The sequence below is a fragment of the Hippopotamus amphibius genome, chromosome 17 (assembly GCF_030028045.1).
Source record: "Hippopotamus amphibius kiboko isolate mHipAmp2 chromosome 17, mHipAmp2.hap2, whole genome shotgun sequence".
In the NCBI taxonomy this organism is placed as follows: domain Eukaryota; kingdom Metazoa; phylum Chordata; class Mammalia; order Artiodactyla; family Hippopotamidae; genus Hippopotamus; species Hippopotamus amphibius.
The window spans coordinates 16,727,918-16,747,761 of record NC_080202.1 but is presented as its reverse complement, the minus strand read 5'-3'; the positions used below and the strand labels follow the sequence as shown (position 1 = coordinate 16,747,761).

Below are 19,844 nucleotides of genomic sequence, written 5' to 3'. Positions count from 1 at the left end.
TTACTTGTAAACAGCTGTGTGACCGCCATCCAGATCAAGCCCTGGGACATTGCCAGCACCCAGACGACTCCTTGGGCCCCTCCCAGTTGGTGCCCTGCTAAGGATCATCACTATTCTGACCTATGGTTGGATTTTATGTAAGCGGGATGCTCCCAGCCTGTGCTCACTGGTGTCTCGCTCCTCCACTCAACTGTGAGGCTCATTGATGACCTTGCCTGTATCTGAGGTCCCTTCTCATTGCCGAGGGCTGGTCCAGTTTAGACATATCACCATTTGTTTTTCCTTTCTCCTGCTGGTGAACGTTGTGTTGTCTCCAGTGTGGGGCTAAGATGAGTGCAGCTGTTCTGTACACATGCAAAAGTTCTCATCTCTCTTAGGCAAATATCTAGGAGCAGAATAGCTGGGACACAGGAAAGGTAGTTGTTTGATTTGATTACAATCCACCAACAAGTTTCCAACGCTGCAATATTTCACACTCCAACCTGCAGTGAATGAGAGTTGCAGTTGCTCCATATCCCATCAACGAGGAAACAGTCCCTGTAACCCTGGTGTTGAAAAAGATTGCAAAGAATTGCCCCTACTTTTCCTCCTTCCCGCTCCAGCTGTGCTATCTGCCCCTTAAATCCATTCAAATTCTGGTCGATCCGGGAATCTAGTGGAGAAGGAGGGCGGAGGGCGGACAGAGGAGGAACGTGGCCTCTGTCTATGGGAACGTCTCAACGAAGTCAGTCGTTGCAAATTCTGAGGCACCCAGGAAGGCGCAAGAAGGGAGAGAGGCGCAGACACATGCGCGGCCTCAGGGCACCTGCTACCACAAGGTGCCCGTAGGACCCTCAGCTGGTCCTCCAGGCTGGACCGTGGGGCCCTGTCTCTAACGCATGGCGGGGACCCACGTGACTTCAGGTAAGTCTGCGGTCGTTTCGTCTTTCCTCCACGGCCCCACTTCCTGACCCAGCGGATCCTGAGTCTCTGTTTCAATTGTCTTCTTTAACAAGGTGCTGGAGCCAATGAAAGCCCAGAATCAAGGCAGAGAAGAGAAGAAAGAGAAATTTATAGAGAGGAAGGATCAGAAGGTCTTGGGGCATCATTATACAGAAGGATACGGTAACCTCCATTACGAGGTTTTCTGTTAACAAAACAATTCTTTTTACGTGATTATGTTTTTATGTGAGAAATCGAATTTTAAAGGGGAGGAATACCTTTTTGAGAACCTAAGTGACCTCTTATGCTCAGGCTGCCACTAGTGAGCTGTGTGACCTTGAGCCTGACCCTTAGAATCTCCAACCCTCAGTTTCCCTGTCTGCAAAATGGGTATAAGCAGGCCTTCCCACCACCACTGCCGTCCCATTCACAGGCAGCGTCCGGCCACCGGGCCCTGCCAAGCAGCCCCATTGCTCTCCTGACACTCATGACAAACACACACTCTCAGGCGCAGTGTCATCTAGAAGCTCGCTGTGGTGTGCTTGTGGTCAGGCTCTCTGAGCCTACATGAACCTCTCTGAACTATTGTGTCTCGGGTGGAGCACAGAAGGAGAGCGGAGGGAAAGGGCACTGGGTGAGGAGCACCCACTTTCCTATCCCGAGTGCCATCCTCCGGCCTCCTCCCTTGGCACCACACCTTTCTCCCTCTCAACTCACTTCCTCTTGCTCCTAGCTCCTCCCTGTTGAATAACTGCCAGATTGCTTTGGTTTCTATTTCTTTCTTAAGTCCTCCCCGGTGCAGAGGACTGGCCGGCCAGCGTGCAACGCGGCAGTAGCCACAGAGGCGGTGGAGAGATGGCCTTTGGCGGCGCCCAGCCTCCCTACATAAACCCAGTGAGTTCCGGGATGGTGGGTGGCCTCAGCCAGGGGGAAGCAGCCCTGGGGCTCCGAGGAAATAGCTCTTGCAGGTGGAGGGGGTTGGCATCCCGAAGAGAACACAACAAGGGCAGAAACGCCAGCTGGGGCCACCCTGACACAACTTCTGCTCCGCAGCTGTCTCCCTGGTGCTGCTCAGGGCTGGAGGGGGCGAGCATCACCAGGGTTTGTGCACCTGACAAACGTTTACTGAGCTCTCTCCGGGCGCCTCCCCTGTTCTAGGTGCTCAGTGGGGGAAGAAGGGCCTAAGGAACAACTAGAAAAGTAGTGGCTTTTTTTTTTGCATGAAGGGAGAGGTAAACAGGGCTTCTGGGAGGGTAACAGCCCAGCACGGCAGCGAAGGGCACTTACTTTGAAGGTGGCCTCCCTGGGTTCAGCCATTTCCTAGCTGGGTGCCCTCAAGGAAATTCCTGTACCTCTCAGGGCCTCAGTTTCTGCATCTGTATAATGGACCGCGAATCACCGCCCAGGGCTGGGGTAAGGATTAAGCAAGCTAGCACACTGAGAGAGCTTGAACGGGGTCTGGCCCACTGTGGGGGCTCTAGGGGTGTTTAGAATTGTTAGGAGTCTGGGGGCAGCAGGGAAGGCCTCCCGAGGAGGTGTCTGCCTCCTGAGGGGGCACGTATGCCAGGCAGGGCAGCTCAAGGATGTCTGAGAGGGACTGTCTCTGGAGTTAGGGGGAGCAGGGCTGCCCTTGCACTGTGGGGGGCAAAGGGCAGCCTTCTGTGCCTTTTTGCCTCCTGTGTGGAGGCCCTGTCGTAGGTGGTCTTGTTTAAACCCTTATTGTCCCCATGTCATAGCTGGAAAACGGAGGCTCAGAGAGGTGGAGGCCACTTATCAAATGTCCCCAGATGGTACGTGGTCAAGGAGAGGTCTTGATCCCCCCACCCCGGAGGAAGGAGGAGCCCACAGACAGAGCACTGGGGGAGGAGGCAGGCAGACAGGCAGCAGCCCGAGCCCGGGAGGGCTCTGTGGTCCCTGTGTCCTGGGCCTGGCCCTGCAGTAGGAACCTCTTCCAGCCCCAGGTTCCCGAGAGGCCAGGCAGGTGGACTCACGGAGCCCTGCGTGGGGAGGGGGCGTGGGGGGGCAGAAGGTGCTGCGGGGCTGCTGGGGCTCTGCACTCAAGCCCACCTCCTCAAGGGCCCTGGTTTGGCCTGTTTATTTCGGACAGTGGCCGGTGCCCCTCGGCCTACCTCGTGGGGGCTCCCGGGTGGGGCTTGAGGAAGCTAGGCCGCCCGGTGGGTGCCTCCACGGTGGCCTCAGGGTCAGAACGTGTCACCTGGGTCTCATTCTCCATCAGATGGGGGACCCAGAGCCTCTTCCAGGACCTGATGTTTTATTATTCTAGTGACACACTCTTACTTTCTAATCCTTGGATTCAAAAGCCAAAGATTTCAAATCAGAAGGAAACTCCTTCTATGGGCAGCAGAGACTCAACACAGGGCCTTGGAATCCAGACGAGAAAGAGGCTGGGTGCAGCCCGCAAGGCACCTGGAGCACCGTCCGGCCCACAGAGCCGCCCTCTCCCGGCTCTCCCACTGAACCTCCAGCACCCAGGACGCTGCTTCCACAGTGTGGCGGGAAGGTCACATGCCCGGGCCAGTCTGCCGAGGAGCTGACACCCCGATGTTCTGCCTCGGGCGCCCCACCCATTCCTTGCCCAGGCCCCGCCCACCTCACCTGGCCCAGCCCCGCGAGGGCCGGGAGGGCAACTGGAGTCACAGTCAGGACAGGATTCGCTGTTTGGTCCAGGGGAGCACTCAGTGAGACAGGAGGGAGGACGTCCTGGGCTTCATTGTGAGAAGCAGCCTGCGTGGTGGTTAAAAGCATGCGTGCTGGGGTTCAAACCCGGCTCTATCACTACCCAGCTGTGTGGCTTTGGGCAAGTTACACAACCTTCCCGTGCCTGTTTCCTCATCTGCAAACGTGGCACTAATATTGACCAGGGTTGTTGCAAGGATAAGGAGATAACACAGACGGGGAAGGGCGGCCACCAGGAGGACAGCTGTGCCCTTCAGCTAAAAGCTGCCCCCTCTGGGTGAGCACCCTGTGGCTGGTGGCTCTGTGACACTGGGCCTGCAGAAGGCGGCTGCCCACCTTCTGGCCTGTAGGGCCTGGCTCTGCTTTCTGCACTGGATAGGAAGAGCAGGAAAAATTCCTCAGCCTCCAGGCACAGCCCAGAGCTGAGAGCAAGTTCTGACCCAGCAGAAGGGTTAAGTCATCGTGATACAAACAGCTGCCATTGTCAAGGCCTTCCAGCCAAGGGCTTTCCACTTAGCCTTTCACTGAATCCTCTTAAGCACACTGCCAGGCTGGCCACGTTCTTGTCTCACTGTTCCGAAGAGGGAACTGGGGTGCAGGTGGGTAGGTGACTTGGTGAACATCAGAGCTGCCAACACAGGGAGCTGGGAGCCCAGTCCAAGCTGTAGGACCATAAATTCAACAGAAAAATCCATCCTCCTGAGTCATAGGAAGCAAAGTAGGTGCTGCTGTTTCCTGCTAAGGTTATGGGCGTGCACGCGCGCACACACACACACACACACATACACACACACACACACACACACACACACACGGTGTCCTTGCCCAGCCAGGCGTAAAATAATACAAATTTCCTAAATAATACATATGGCATCATTCCACATCAGTTCTCAAAGAGTTCCCTTCTTCCTCTTCTTTTCCTGTTAAGGCCCCGTAGAATCCATCGTATGGAAATACCCTACTTAATGTCATCATTTTTTTTTGGTGGACTTTCGGACTCTGTCCAATTCTTTGCAATTATAATGCAGCAATGAATAACCTTGTCTTTAGGATTATACTCAATTTGAAATAATCTTGTGTTTCAGAATTTGAGGGCACCATTTAAGACAATAAAATCTCACAAAGTTGTTTTGGGGACTCGTTCCTTAAGGTTAACTTGCACCACCCACCCCCATGATGCACGCACGGCTTCCTCCATCCCGCCTTCCTTCTGTGCCCTGTGGACCCCATCCCATCACACTCTGCTTTCAGTTCTTTTTTTTTTTATTATTAAAAAAAAATTTTTTTAAACCATGATCTACCCATTTTCTTTTAAAGGAACTTTATGTATTTATTTGGCTGTCTTGGGTCTTCATGGCTGCGTGCAGCCTTTTTCTAGTTTTGGAGAGCGGGGGCTGCTCTTCCTCGCCGTGTGCAGGCTTCTCATTGCAGTGGCTTCTCTTGGTGTGGAGGGGCTCTAGGCGTGTGCGGACTTCAGTAGTTGCGGCACATGGGCTCAGTAGTGGTGGCTCGCAAGCGCTAGAGCACAGGCTCAGTAGTGGTGGGGCATGGGCTTAGTTGTTCCTTGGCATGTGGGGTCTTGCCAGACCAGGGCTTGACCCCGTGTCCCCTGCATTGGCAGGCTAAGTTCTTCACCACTGCACCACCAGGGAAGTCTGTGCTTTCAGTTCTTTATTCCTTGGTGTGAATATGCTTTAGGGAAGGGCCCATGCTTGCCAGGAATATGCATTTTAAGTCTTGTCGCTCATGATGGTGTAAAAGGCTCTTAAGAGAATTTCAGGCTTCAACAAACAAACGAGGGTATTCTTTTGCCGGGAGGTGCGTCATGCTGGTACATAACTGTGTCAGGCTGATTCTACTTCTCCAACATCACTGGAATGGACAGAGACGAAAGGAAGCACTCAGAGATGTAGAGAAGCTGTGATTTGCTTAAGGTCACCGAAGTATTTATGGCAGAGTCAGATCCGACCTAAAGTGCCACAAAAGACACCTCTCCCAAAGGTCCATGGAGAGCAGAGTCTGTCTGAATGGGATCCTGGCATCACTGGTTATCTCCCAGGGCCAGCTGTGCACACTGAGCTAGGAGGGGTTTCCCTGGATGCTGAGGAGTTGTACACTCAAGGACACAGGCTAGGACTGAATTGGGCTGGTGGATGTTTTTTGTTTGGCCTGGAGAGTGTTAAACTTGGTGCTAAATAAAATTTTAAAATGCAGAGAGAATAGTATCATAAATAACACATACTCGTCACTCAGTTTCAACTCATGACCTATCTTGCTTCATTTTGACCCGACCCTACTTCCCTTTCCACCCCTGGATTATTTTGAAGCAAATTTAGATATATCATTTCATTGCAAATATTTCATTATATGTCTCTATAACAAAGGAACTCTTCTACAATCCTTTTTTAAAAAAAATAAATTGATTGATTGGTTGGTTGATTGATTGGCTGCTTTGGGTCTTTGTTGATGCATGAGGGCTTTTCTCTAATTGCGACCAGTGGGAGCTACTCTTTGTTGTGGTGCACAGGCTTCTCATTGCGGTGGCCTCTCCTGTTGCAGAGCACAGGCTCTAGGCACGTGGGCTTCAACAGTTGAGGCACGTGGGCTCAGTAGTTGTGGCGCACGGGCTTAGTTGCTCCGTGGCATGTGGGATCTTCCCAGGCCAGGGATCAAACCCATGTCCCCTGCACTGGCAGGTAGATTCTTAACCACTGCGCCACCAGGGAAGTCCCCTACAATTCTTTTGAAAGAATTTCTCCCCCCTCCCCCAGACATTAGAAAGTTTTGCAGAAGAAAATCCAGATTTCTCTCTTCTCCTAAAGATTTGGAAGCTCTGTCAACACTGGGCCTGGATGGTCATCCCTGGTCACAGCTGAGGGAACGCTGCCTCTTTTTTCCTTTTTTTTTTTTTTTGCAATTACTTTCTTTCCCTTTCTTTCTTCCTTCCTTTCTTTCTTTCTTTCTTCCTCCCTCCCTCCCTCCCTCCTTCCCTTCCTCTGTCCTTTCTTTCCTTTTATCCTTCCTTCCTTCCTTTTGCTGCACCAGGTCCTAGTTGCAGCATGTGGGATCTTCATTGAGGTGTTCAGGATCTTTAGTTGCCACATGTGGAGTCTTTTAGTTGTGGCCTTCGGGATCTAGTTCCCTGACAAGGGAGTGAACCCTGGCCCCCTGCATTGGGAGCACAGAGTCTCAGCCACTGGACACCAGGGAAGTCCCGACACTGCCTCTTTAGATAAGCAAGATGGTGCCTACTTTGCTGCAGTCCCCACCACTCTCTATTGTACCCTACCTGGCCAGCTCACCTATACACAGCACCTGCCTAGCTATTGTAAGCATTTTTGTGTGTGCGTGTGTGAGTTTTTTCTATCTTTTTTTACATTTTTTAAAACTTTTTATGTTATATTAGAATACAGTTGATTACCAACGTTGTGTTAATTTCAAGTGTACAGCAAAGTGATTCAGTTGTACATATACATGTATCTATTCTTCCTCGAATTCTTTTATCATTTAGGTTGTTCTATAACATTGAGCAGAGTTCCCTGTGCTACACAGTAGGTCCTCGTTGGTTATCTATTTTAAACAAGCATTTAATTTTTGTAGGGAATTGACTTAAAGGAGAAGGTAGGAAAGACTTCAACAACTTGAAAAATGTGAAAATGACTAGGAGGTAGAACAGTGTTTAAGGCAGTCTGTAGAACCACATTAGACGAGAGGCATTCTGGAAGGAAGCTTTGAAAGTTGAGATGGAACCGATTTGGGAGTTTTACTCATAGGGACCAGGGTGGAAGCAGGGCGGTGGTAGAGAGACAGCTTACTACGTGCCAGTCTTTTCCGCAGACGTTTTCTCACTCAATCATCAATCTCGCGCAGAAGGTGGGAATTGTCCCTATTTCACAAATGAGGAAACCGAGACAAGGAGAAGTTACATAAGCTTCCCAAGGCCACTCTGGTCACGAGCGGCAGAATTAGGATTCCGATCTGGAGCACGCCTGGCTCTAAAATGAAGCCTCCCTCACCGTAACCATAGATCCTTTAAAGAGCCTCAAGAAAAAGAATGTGACCGAGTGATGGGGCCCAGGAGGGCTGGAGATGCCCCATTAGGACTTTGGAGGCTGCCGAGGGGGAAGGAATGGGAGCCCAGGAGCAGGAGTAGAAGAGGGGCTGCCCCGCGGTTGCAGAGAGCACCTGGGAAGAGGCACTTTCTGAGGCAGTGGAGGCCAGATGTCGTGGTCACCATTGCTCTCTGGGTGGGGCGGGCAGGAGTGGGCAGGATGCCTTCTTCTTGGCCTGCTCAGGTGAGCAGAAGGTTTATCGTCAAGAACAGGTGGGTGGTTCTCTTTGGTCCCTTGGGCCCCCTGAGTCCCCAGCCAGGGGACTTTGCTAGGAACTTGGCCTGGGGTCCAGCGCCCCCTCCTCACTGCGCTGGTTCCTTTGCAACCCAGGCCTGTGTACACACCACGTGTTCCCCTTGGCAGCTGTCACTCTCTTCCTGTCCCATCCTCTCTGAGCCTGAGGGTCTCCTTCTCACAACCTCAGAATGTCTATGTAACGTCCTCACGCCAGGCCTGGAAGGTCTGTGGGGCTGAGCCTCCGTCTGTCCTGTTCACAGCTGCACCCGGCCCCTGGCCCGGTGCCCGGCACGCGGACCCACCCCGGCAAAGGCTGAAGGGGACGGAGGGAAGGAGGCAGGCTCACTGACCGCCGTGTCTTCCCCACAGGCCGTCCCCTTTACCGGGGTAATCCAAGGAGGTCTCCAGGACGGACTTCAGATCACCATCAACGGGACCGTTCTTTACTCCAACGGAAACAGGTACCCGAAATTGTTGTTTCTCTCAGCCTTGCCCCTGAGCTCAGGTTGGTCCACCCAGCATCCTCCGAGCTGCCCGCACCTGGCTCAGGGGACGAGAAGGGCCTGGCCCCTGCCAACAATGCACGGCACCCCTGCCACCTGCCAGTAGCATCCAGGGTGCCAGGAACCAGACTCCCCAAAGACGGGGGTGGGTGATGGGAGCTCCCAGTCTAAGGGGGGACGCAGGCCGGCCCAGAGGCAGAAGTCCTAGGACTGAACTTCGTACACTATGACCAGAGCTGCAAAAACATCAGCTTCCTTCATTTCTTATCGCTGCCTGCATCTACCCGTACTTCGGAACCCTTGTTTGGGCTGATGTGGAAATATTTAAACTTGCCATCAAAGTTGTAATTTGACCTCTTTCAATTTCAAGGTCCTTTCTGGAAAATGCTAAGTCAATTCAAAATATAAGTCCCTTAGCGCTGTTTCCCATCTCCTCCTGCTTCCCGAGGGGGGCTATCCGGGAACAGAGAAGAGCCTGCACATATTCTCAGAGGTGGGACGGTCCTCAGATGCTCAGGCAGCCCTGGCTGATCTCTGCTGAGGTCCTGGGGGGTGTGGAGGCCTGGGACCCATGCCCAGTTTGGGTGGGGTCCACGTGGGCAGCACCCTGAGGTCCACAGGGCCCACGGAGGCCCCTCTGGACACATGGCTGTCTCTCAGAAGCCTCTCTGCTTCCAATCCCAGCTGGCCTCTGCCCCCACTGTTCCTCTTGTCACTTTGCATGGGGCCCCGGGACCTTCTGGATGCCTTCAGGCCCCTCCCAGGCCCAGTCCGACCTCCGCATCTAGATTCTAGATGACTTCCTGTGCCATTGCCTCCTCTGCCAAGTGGACGCGGCCACACTGACCGTGGGACTTTGAGAGCCCCGAGTGCCCAGTTCCCTGAAACTCTGCCAGCAGGGGAATCCAGGACCTTGACTCTGAACTTCCATTGCTTTCTCTCTCCTGCTCCCTCTGCCTATCCTTTCTCCCAGCACAGGAGGGCTTTCTACTCCCACCCTGTCTAATAGAACCTGTCCCTACCTCCGAGGGTCCCTCTTCCAATGGAAGGTTTTGCTCTCTCCCTTCCCTGGGGCAGGAATTTTCACAGGAACACATGAATGAAGCTGGAGGACCACAAAGGGAAAACTACACCCAGAAATATCAATATTTCAGAAACACTATTCTCCACTTTAAGAGGAATCGGGACTTAGATTTTCTCGTTCCAGAGTCACTTGGAGCTTCCTTTTCTTGTGGTATTCCCAGAGAAAGGGGGCTGGGCTCAGGGCCACGCCAGTTTCCCGTGGGCCCAGCTGGTTGAGTCTTCGCAGAGCACCCTAGTAGTGGGGGCGGCATCCAGAACTCGCCCCCTTAACCGAGAAAGCAAACAGGCTCTGGGGACTTCCCTGGCGGTCCAGTGGTCAAGACTGTGGACTTCCACTCCAGAGGGCAGGGGCTTGATCCCTGGTTGGGGAACTAATATCCTGCAAGCTGTGCAGCCAAAAAAAAGGGGGGGGGGGGCCCTGCCGGTAGAATGACCATCGAGGGCCGCCTGCGGGTGTGAGGCAGTGCTTGGCTCTGTGGGGGATGACATGGGAGTGAGGCATGCTCTCTGACTGCTGTGTGTTAGCTGGGGAGACCAGAGTGACCCCAAGAAGCAGTCTTTGACCCACACTCGGGCTGAGTTCAGGGAAGGCGGTGGGAGACAGACACCTTGCTGGAGAACCCCAGGCTGGAGCTTGGTCTGGGGACACGAGTGAGCCCTGTCTGGGAAAAGGCAGAACATTTACTGCACCCCGTTTGTGAGCCAGGGCCCTCAGAGGCTCCTTTTGTGTCTGTCCTCCCCTCAGTATCACGGCCGTACCCAAAGGTAGTTGGGATGATGAGGGGCTTCTTCCGAGGAGAGATGGCAACAAAGTGTTGCTTGCTTTGGGGGCTTCCCTGGGCCACCTCGGTAATCACCGCCGAAGGAAGGCAGTCACCCCCTTTCCTGGGTGCGGCAGCTTGAGGGTAGCGTGGTCCGGGCTCATTGCAAATGACACTGCAGAGCTGGGGTCTGGGTCCAGGCCTGCTGATCTTACTCGGGTCAGGTGGACACACACCAACCTCCCCAGAGGGACAGACGCACACACGGAGGTCCCCGTGCCCGGAGAGCTAGTGTTTCTTCTGTGCCTTCCCTTTAGACGCCATCTCTGTAGGTGTCCCATCAATGTCACGTGTTCTTTCCATTTGTTCTCTTCTTTCCCAGCTGAGCCGATGTGGGGCTGGCCTCCAACGGGCGACCACTCGGCACAGAAGTGCCACTTCTAGGCACATTGCTCAACTTCCATCTTGGATACAAATTTCCTTACCTATTTTCTACTTATTTTTAGAAAATCACACTGTAAGGGCAAAATGTGGTAACTGCACGACAACATGCGACGTGCGAATTAGGGAACAAAAAGGACGGCAACAGCTACGGACGGGTAGAAAGCAGGTCGTGTGCAGGTTCTCAGATGGATGTCGGTCAAGGGCACGAGACCCTCCTGTTCCCGCCCTTGGCAGGAAACCAGGATACTGAGCACCATCTGATCTCCCTCTGCCTAGGTTTGCTGTGAACTTTCAGACTGGCTACAATGACAATGACATTGCCTTCCACTTCAACCCTCGGTTTGAAAACGGCGGGTATGTGGTCTGCAACACAAAGCAGAGAGGAAGCTGGGGGCCCGAGGAGAGGAAGATGCAAATACCCTTTCAGAGGGGGAATCCCTTTGAGCTCTGCTTCCTGGTACAGAGCTCAGAGTTCAAGGTGAGCAGGAACTCTCCTCTCTGCTCTTTGGCTGCCTGTCCCCCAGCCACATAAGGCATGGCAAATATATAACCTTTAAAGAGTCGTGTGAGCAACACCTCTGTACAGAGAAGAAGACCATTTCCTTGTAAGGCTGCAGTCTCCTTACACACGTTCCCATGCATCTACAGGTGCACCTGTGGCTTCTTTTACTCTGGAAAAAAAGCACTTGATAAGACACCATGGTGCTTTCTGGCCTCCTGGGTCTTTAAAGTCCATGTTATTTCCATTTCTCTGCTGTAGCCCTTCTTCCACTCCAGGTCTCTGGTAGCATTTGTTTTCCTGTTACACGCTTGCAGCCTTTATCCAGGTGTTATTAATGGCTTAGTTTTGCAGGACAAATTGCAAATTGCTTTCACAAGAAGCGCAGTGTCTCTGGGTTTGGGGAGATGGGGGCGGGGTGCGATGAGTACATCTGTGTCTGTGTTTCTCTGTGTGAAGAGGGATATTCACACCATGACCACATGCAACCTGATGTCGCCTCTCCTCTGCTCCCTGCGAACATTTGTATGCCTATTTCAGTAACCCCAGGTGAGCTAAGATTAGAAAGACAAACCTATTGCAATAAGCAAACGACCATAGGAACTAAAAAGCCAACAACTAGAGCCACATAGGGATTGCATTTGGAGGCACGTTGGACCAGACGCACGTTCCTGTAACTGGCGCAGCTCTGAAGGCTGATGCCCCCGACCTACAGCGGTTGGACGTGAAAACTAGATGCAGGTCTAAACGTCTAGAAGCAGGGGTCCCAGGGGCTCAGGTGTGCTTCCACCTGGCCAGGGAGCCCCCGCCCTCGCACGTGCACTCCTCTTGGCAGGTGACGGTGAACAGGAATCTCTTCATGCAGTATGCACACCGCGTGCCCTTCCACTGCGTCAACACCATCTGCATCACGGGCGCCGTGCAGCTGTCCTCCATCAGCTTCCAGGTAAGACTGTCCACGGGACACCCGGCCTGAGGGCTGGGTGTGGGGCCTGGTCCACTCTGCCTGGGCCCTGCTGTGTGGGCCCAAAGTGCCAGCCAGTCTCCTTTCTAGGTGACGCTGGGGACATATCTCTGGCTCCCCCTTCCTGTCCTTGTCTCTGTCTGGGACCCCCGCCCCCATCTCCCGGACTCCTAGGCCACTTGTTTCTGTCACTCTCTATTCCCATCCTGGTTAGGAGGCTGTGTGGCTCCAGAAAGAACCTGGGCTTGGGAATCAAACTGAATCCAGCTCAGATCTCCTGCTCTGCCGTTCTCATTGCCTGGGGGATCTTAGACAAGTGACTTCGCCTCTCTGAGCCTCAGTTTCCTCACCTGTGGAAGGAGCACGGTCACTGCCATCCCATGGGTCGTTGTGCGAGTTCAATGAGGCAATACACGTCGGGGGCACAGAACAGCCTGCACAGGCCCCACCCGGGTCGCTCTGACCCTCTCTGTGTTTTAACATTTTCAAATGTGTAACCAACATCTAAAAGGTCAGGAGAAGTTTTGCAAGATGAAAACGCTCTGGGCTGGATGGCAGTGACGGTTGCACGACTATGGGAGTTGACAACGCCACTGAACGCTACACTTAAAAATAGTTAAGATGGTCAGTTTTATGTGATGTGCATTTCATCACAGTTTAGGGGGTAAAAGGTCAGGTGATAGCACGTGGAAATCTGGATTTCTGGCTTTTTGTGAAAACTGTGATGATTAGGATACGATGGGCCCACCTTCTGCAGGGCCCGGGCCACTGGTTGGGAGCTGTTTTCACCGCTTTGGTATTTGAGTGTGCACTCCGAGATGGGAAAGGCACACAGCAGGCCCTTAACAAATATGAGGTCCTTTCTCTTTGGTCCTCCTCTCTCATATTCCTCCCCTCCCTAACTCTCCCCTGAGTGGGTGAAGGAGAGAGGAAAGGGAGAGAAGGGAGAGAGATGGAGGTGGAGGTGGAGAGAGAGCTGGCCAGCCTGCTGTCATTCACTGGAGCCTAACCCTCCTTCTGCCTGTCCTGGACACCCCCACTCCCCCTGCCTGCCTGGCTCTCTCCCTCTTGCCCAGCACCCGCTTTTCCACTCTTCCTTGGCTGCATTAATGCTTCTCTTCACCCCGTGGCACCTTTTGTTTTAACAGAACACCCGCGCAGCTCCCTTCCAGCCCGCCTTCTCCACAATGCAGTTCTCCCAAGCTGCCTGCTTCCCACCCAAGCCTAAGGGGCGCAAACCAAAGGTGAGTTCAATGGAGGCCTAGGGAGCCATCAGCAGGAAGGATAGAGCATCTGAGAGAGGCTGGTCCAGGCAGCAGGCCAGCCAGGGTCTCCAGGCCCTGCCACGCCCAAAGGTTCCCTGTCTCCGTCCACGCCCCCGGGCCTGGTGCTGGGGGCCTGGAGTTGTCCTTGGCTCTTCCTTCCCATCATTCTCTCTTCAGGGCATCAGTGCCTTTCTTCCCAAAGCCACTGCCTTGGTGCAGGCCATCTGCCCCCTCAACACCCTGACCATGGCCTAATTCCCCACCTCCCCCCACACCCACCCACCATCCCAGTGACCTTCCCATGCACAAATCTGATCACAGCCTCCCCCTGCTTTAAAGTCCTAAAGGCCCCATGTCCTTCTAGATAAAGCCCAGATTCCCCAGCGGGACCTGCAGCATCCTCCCCAGTCTTAACCCCAGCCTCCCTCCCAGCCTCACCGCTCACCCATGAAGCCCACGCAGCCTCCACTGCTCGCTTGGGGCTCTCTCAGGCCCCTGTGCTTTCTGCACATGCTGTCCCAGTGCTGAGAGCAGCCTTTGCCACTCACCCCCAGCCGATCCCGAATGGCCCTTCAAAGCTCTGCTTAAGTGTCACTTGTCCAGAGCATCGTCCCGGACTGGCAAATCACCGGATGCCCCCCGGCATCTCCATGGACTTTGGATGTCTCTGTGCTACCCCAGTCACCACGTCCTGCTATAACTGTGCTTATGTGTGTCTCCCGTCACTCCCCTCCCCGCTTCTCTACACTCGTCAGATCCTTTGTGGGCTGTGATTGTAGCTGGTTCATTCGTGTATCCCCAGCACTTTGCACAGTGCCTGGAATGCAGCGTGGACTCAATTAATGAATATGGAATAGGTTTGCAAGACGAATAGTCTGCCAGGGGAAGGCAAGGTCCCGGACAGGAAGGGGAGCAGGGCCTGGACCTTTCTTTGGCCACTTGAGCAGTGGGGACGGGGGGTGGGGAGGGGTGCCCCTCTACCCAGCCTTCCCGCGCCAAGCACGGTGCAGCTGGGGCGCCTGCCTCCTGCCATGCGGATGCAGGACTGGTGGAGCTCCGGGGAGCCTTTGCAAGGCAGCCCAACGCTGGCCCTGGTGTGGGAAGGATGGGGAGTGGTAGATACAACCAGCAGAACTGGGTACCTTTTGGATTTTATCTCCTGTTACCTGGGTGAGGTTGGGCAAGTTGCCTATTCCTTCTGAGACTAGTTGCCTCACTAGGGAAACAGGAGGCAAGGATGCCTCCCTTCTTGTAAACCCCTGAAGCCAGAGCCTGTCCCGTAACAGGCCTTCAGCCAATGTTAGTTTTCACCTTATGGGTGACATGTGGCACCGGGAGTGATGGCTTTGCCTCCGGGAGCTGAGGGAAGCTACATGGTCTGTATCAGACACATCCTCCTTTCCTTCTGAAGGAGCCAATGGGAATGTCTCCCCTCCTCCACCCCAACCCCTCCCCACCCCCATTGCTTAAGCAGAGTGTGTGTACCTGGGATGGTGGGTGAGAATCTGGGCGCCCTGAAGGCTCAGGAAGGAGGCGGCGTGTGAGGAGGCATTTCTCACCACAGCTTCTGCCACCATCTTACTGTCATGCGGCACCAACGTTAACCACCATTTTGGTTTCTCATCCCCTTCAGCCTCCCGGGATCTGGCAGGCCAACTCGGCTCCCATGGTATGTCCCTTGCTCTCTCTTCGGAATCTCTTCACTTTGCTTCTTCCTGTGGGTTAAAAGGAGGAGGCAGAGCCAAGCATCGGGCCTCTCCCATCGGAGGGTAGGGTGGCCGAGGCCAGACCCCTGGACCATCTGCCTGGCTGTGGCGGTGATGGTGGGAGGGAGCTCAGGGTCAGGGGAGGGGATGGCTGGCCCTGATGAATTGGGAAACAGCCCCAGTGGCCACTGGTTTGCTCAAGCCCCTGCCACTCTGTGGGCAGCCACAGGACCTGGGGACACATTCACTTCTTCCTTCTGCAAGGCGAGGCTATGCTAGAGAGATTCCCCTGAGAAGAAAGATGCAGGCCACAAATGCAGCCATATTTCTTCTCCAGAAGAAACTTTTGCCCCTACCCCATCCCCTTGGGAGAAGAAACAACCCCCCCCCGCCCCCCCACCCCCCGCCACCCCCGCCAATTTGGGGGGTCTGAACAGGACCACCTGGCTGGTTACAAGCTCAAGATGAAAATCACCTGAGGCGTGTGTTCAGTGGTGCCCTCTGGTGGCAGGTGGCAGTCTTCACACTGGTGAGAGCTGGTTAAAATGTGGTTTCTTTCTTCCAGACTCAGACCATCATCCACACCATGCAGAGCACCCCTGGACAGATGTTCCCTGTAAGTCTGAATGCTCCGGTCAACTCACAGCCCCACCACATGCCCCTTTCCCAAGGACTGAATTCTCTAGGCCCAGAGTCCGGAAGAAAGCAGTTTAGCAAGGAGGGTGTGGACTCTTGGGGCAGGGCCCTCCGCTCAGGAGAAACGCACATAAAACTCTCCTTGGGACAGTAGAGATTCTGGATCAGGCTGGATTTACTCAGGGGCCCAAGAAATAGGGCCCCTAGGGACTAGCAGGAAACCTGGTCCTTCTGTCCCTGAGAGGGGGGTGCAGTGGTCCCCGTATCTGGATGTGAGACCCTCCATCCTGAGGACAAGCCCTGAGAAAGTCACTGCTGATCACAGGCTTGAGGTGCTTCTCCTCCTCCTCCTGCCAGCGCAAAGCACACGGAGGGGTCTGGAGTCAGTGGGGCTGCCCTTGGAGGGGTTGAGGGGCAGGTGACCATGAAGGGATTCAGGAACACGGCAGGAAGTCCCACCAAGGCTGACACGGGAAGGAAGGTGACTGGGAGAATCCAAGGGCTGAAGCCTCATGACCTCAGTCTCCCATTGGAACATCCCCTCTAGAATGTGTGTGTATGTGTGTGTGTGTACACACGTGAGTGTGCCCAAGCACTCCTGTACTGAATTTCCCAATCTCTTTTCAACAGAATCCCATGATCCCACCCATGGCATATCCCAACCCAACCTATGTAAGTGGTTTCTCAGGGAGGGGTGGCGATCTGGTTTGCGTTGTGCAGGGTTAGGGGAGGGGGCGGGCAGCTTACAAAATTAAAAGCAATCCCGTTGGAAACTGAAGTTCTGAAAATTTCCAAGTAACTTAGAAGACTTTTGAAAGTCTTTTGAAAAGACTTTCACCTTTAAAATCATCCCTTCACCATGAGCGTATTGTATGGCCTTCCCTTCTCAGCCCAAGCATCCTTTTTGTCCAACTAAAGCTCTTTTCATGACAGTAAATGCCTGTTAAATTGAAGAATGCTGGAAAGTTTTCCTTTGCCATTTACTGAGCCAAGTAAAGATACCATGCAGTTCTTTCTTGAAGATACTCACAAGCACAGTTAATTGTCGACTGAGAGTCCAAACGCACAGAAGTTGGCATAAAGTTTCTCCTGCAGCAGTGGCTGCTCTGGCGGCTGTTGGCTAACCTGCACTCCACTCCCCACAGCCAATACCTTTCTTCACCTCCATCCCGGGCGGACTGTACCCCTCTAAGAGCATCATAGTGTCAGGCACCATCCTGCCCAGCGCTCGGAGGTAAGCCAGGGCTCCCGGGGAGAAGAGACACCCCAAGGTCTTTCTGGCCATTCCCCTGGCTTGGGACAGAGAGTCCATGGGAATGGCCTATCCCCAGGTTCTACATCAACCTGCGCTCCGGGAATGACATCGCCTTCCACCTGAATCCCCGCTTTGACGAGAATGCTGTGGTCCGCAACACACAGATCAACAGTTCCTGGGGGTCCGAGGAGCGAAGCCTGCCCCGAAAGATGCCCTTCTTCCCAGGCCAGAGCTTCTCGGTGAGATGCTGCCACCCAGAGCTCAGATGGGCTCTGAAGGGGCAAATGGAGCGGCGGGTGGAGGGTGTCTGAGGGCACCTTGACTGAGACAGGAGCTGATGCCTCTGGGGTGAGGCCTGGGCCCAGAAGAAGAGAAAGTGTTCACAAAATTACTGCTATTATCATTTTACTGTTACTGATCTACATAAGGCAGGTGGCAGGTTCCATCTGCTGTTACAGACGAGGAAACTAACTCCTAAGTGCAGGTTACTTGCTAAGGTCACACAGACAATCAGTGCCAGATCGAACTCAAGAATGAGGTCTCATTCATTCACTCATTCATTCAACGGTCATTTATCAGCTATTTCACCCAGGCCCCCTTTGAGCAGGACGTACCCCAGGTGCCAGGGGGACAGCTATGAAGCAGACAGTCCAGGTCCTGCCCCCATGGAATTTACAGTCAAGGTCGGGGAGGAAGAAGGAGATGAATGCATGGACAGATCACTACAGAATAGCCACGGTAGCAACAACAGAAGAGGAACTGTGCGGAGGGCTACGTAGAATAAGGAATAAGTGAGCCCTGGGGCAGGGGCCGTGCTTCCTTAGGTGCGGTCATACCTCAGAGGAGGCCACAGTGCAGCTGGGACCTCAGTGGTAGGAGGAGCCCAGCTTGCAAAGATCTAAGGGGCAGTGAAGGGAGCAGCTATTATCGCCAAGGCAGAGGGTCATGGGTGTGGCCTGCCTAGGAAGCGGAAGGCCAGGGGCTTCCGGGGGAGAGCGAGGATGGGAAGGGGGCACTGTCGGAGGCCCCGATCACACAGAGCAGGGTTCTCAATCCTGACTACACACTCAAATCACCTGAGAGCTCGAAAAAGAAAAATCAATGCCTGGCCCCATGCCAGGCCCACTGGGGAGTGAGCCTAGACACCTATTTTTAAATATGCTCTAATATTCCTCACTCAGGGTTGAAAATGACTCATGTAGGGCCTCGTCGGCCGTGACAAAGAGTTTGGATTGTAGTACACGGTGTTGGTGCGTTTCAAGCCAGAGGGCAATATACTTTGATAGCTGTGTGACCTTGAGCAAGTGACTTATCAGCTCTGTGCCTCAGTTCCCTTATCTAAAACATGGGACTACTAATAATATTGACCTCGCAGAGATGGAAGGAGGAAATGAGATGGTGTTTGTGACACACTTAGGACAGTGCCCGGTGGGCAGTGACTGTGCTGCTGGTGTTAGGTATGCGATGGGGACAATGATATTTTAATGCATGAGCTGCCGCTGCCTGCTGGAGAATGTCGGGGTGCGAAACACAAGTTAGGAGGCGCCGAGCACTCCTGTGTGCCGGGTCCTAGGGGCGTGGATGACATGGGCCAGAGTTTCTACCCCTAGAGGCTCAGGGAGGGTGAGGATGAGGGTAGGACGCCTGACTCGGCTAGGAGGGGGTCAGGAGGTGAGGAAAGGGGTGGAGGAGAGCGAATCCTGAAGGGGGAGTAGCTGTGATCCCCGTGGACAAGGTGTGCAGAGCGGGGAGCACAGGGGGAAGGGCATTCTGGGCAGGGGGAACAGAATGCGTAACAGTACAGGGAGGGAGCGTGCGAGGCCTGCTGGGGGAAGAGTGACGCCTCCGGTGTGGCTTCACTAATGTCTGGGGGAGGCGGGAAGGAGGGAGGGAGCCATGGGCCTCCCTTCAGCTTTGAGGATGGTCTGGGTGGGGCGCAAATGCCAGGGCCTCTCTGTCCAGGTGTGGATCATGTGTGAAGGCCACTGCCTCAAGGTGGCCGTGGATGGTCAGCACCTGTGTGAGTACTACCACCGCCTGAAGAACCTGCCCGCCATCAACAACCTGGAGGTGGGGGGCGACATCCAGCTGTCCCACGTGCAGACGTAGGCTGGCCCTGCCCCGTGTGCTCTCTGCATCTGCCTATCGCCCTCACTTTCCCCGCCCCAGCCCCAGCCCTTCCCAGCCCGCCCAGGGTCCGGGCTGTGCTGAAGAGACCACGTCCTCGGCTGGCTCTGCTTCTGGCTGCAGAGGGCAGCTGGCCAGGACTGCCTTCCTCCAGGGGGGCAGCACCCAGATCCTAAGAGGAGGGGAGGTCTGCAGGCAGAAGGCCTGTTGGGTCCCCTCGGCAGAAAGGGAGGGTCCTGACCTTCCCAGGCCTGCGCCCTGCCTGCCTCTCAACCACACTCCCACCCCCAATTCAAGTCCACCTCGTCCCAGCTGTCACTACACCTGGGAGGTGGTATCCTCGGCCCCTCCTCTCTCTCCAACATTTAATCTCTCCTTCCTCTCTGGAAACTACCCAGATGTCACCCCATTGGTCTCCACCAAAGGACGGGAGCCTTCTCAGCAGGGGGCACTCCCTTTCCCAGTGTCTTTTGAATAAACAAAAAAGGAAAAATGCTTGTTGGCCCACGTGCCTGGGATGGTTGTGGTTTATTAGCTGAGTTTGGAGACATTTTGGAGTCTCTGGAGGTCCAGGCTGCAGGACGTGGGAGGAGAGAACACGCGCTCACTTTGGGTGGGGGTGGGGGCGGTTCCT

General features: G+C 54.3%; 1 protein-coding gene across 3 annotated transcripts; it reads left to right on the top strand.

Moving 5' to 3' along the window:
- Positions 1-1,679: 1,679 nt before the first annotated feature.
- LGALS9 (galectin 9) lies at positions 1,680-19,710 on the top strand. Of its 3 annotated transcripts, XM_057715601.1 has the most exons (11): positions 1,680-1,815; positions 8,337-8,428; positions 11,035-11,236; positions 12,093-12,203; positions 13,370-13,465; positions 15,120-15,155; positions 15,758-15,808; positions 16,459-16,500; positions 16,974-17,062; positions 17,160-17,322; positions 19,046-19,710. In XM_057715601.1, exons 1-11 carry the CDS (start codon positions 1,777-1,779, stop codon positions 19,190-19,192), a joined length of 1,068 nt encoding a protein of 355 aa, XP_057571584.1. In that variant the 5' UTR covers positions 1,680-1,776; the 3' UTR covers positions 19,193-19,710. The 3 variants fall into 3 exon arrangements, with proteins under 3 accessions (XP_057571584.1, XP_057571585.1, XP_057571586.1); XM_057715602.1 differs by lacking the exon at positions 13,370-13,465; XM_057715603.1 differs by lacking the exons at positions 13,370-13,465; positions 17,160-17,322 and having other exon boundaries at positions 19,046-19,124.
- The last annotated feature ends 134 nt before the right edge of the window (positions 19,711-19,844 follow it).

What these genes read in the sequence shown, in the direction of transcription:
- LGALS9 (XM_057715601.1), top strand. Translation starts at nt 1,777, where the DNA reads ATGGCCTTTGGCGGCGCCCAGCCTCCCTACATAAACCCA. An exon ending in CTTTACTCCAACGGAAACAG is followed by an intron (nt 8,429 to 11,034) that starts GTACCCGAAATT and finishes CCCTCTGCCTAG; the next exon opens with GTTTGCTGTGAACTTTCAGA. An exon ending in CCCCTGGACAGATGTTCCCT is followed by an intron (nt 15,809 to 16,458) that starts GTAAGTCTGAAT and finishes TCTTTTCAACAG; the next exon opens with AATCCCATGATCCCACCCAT.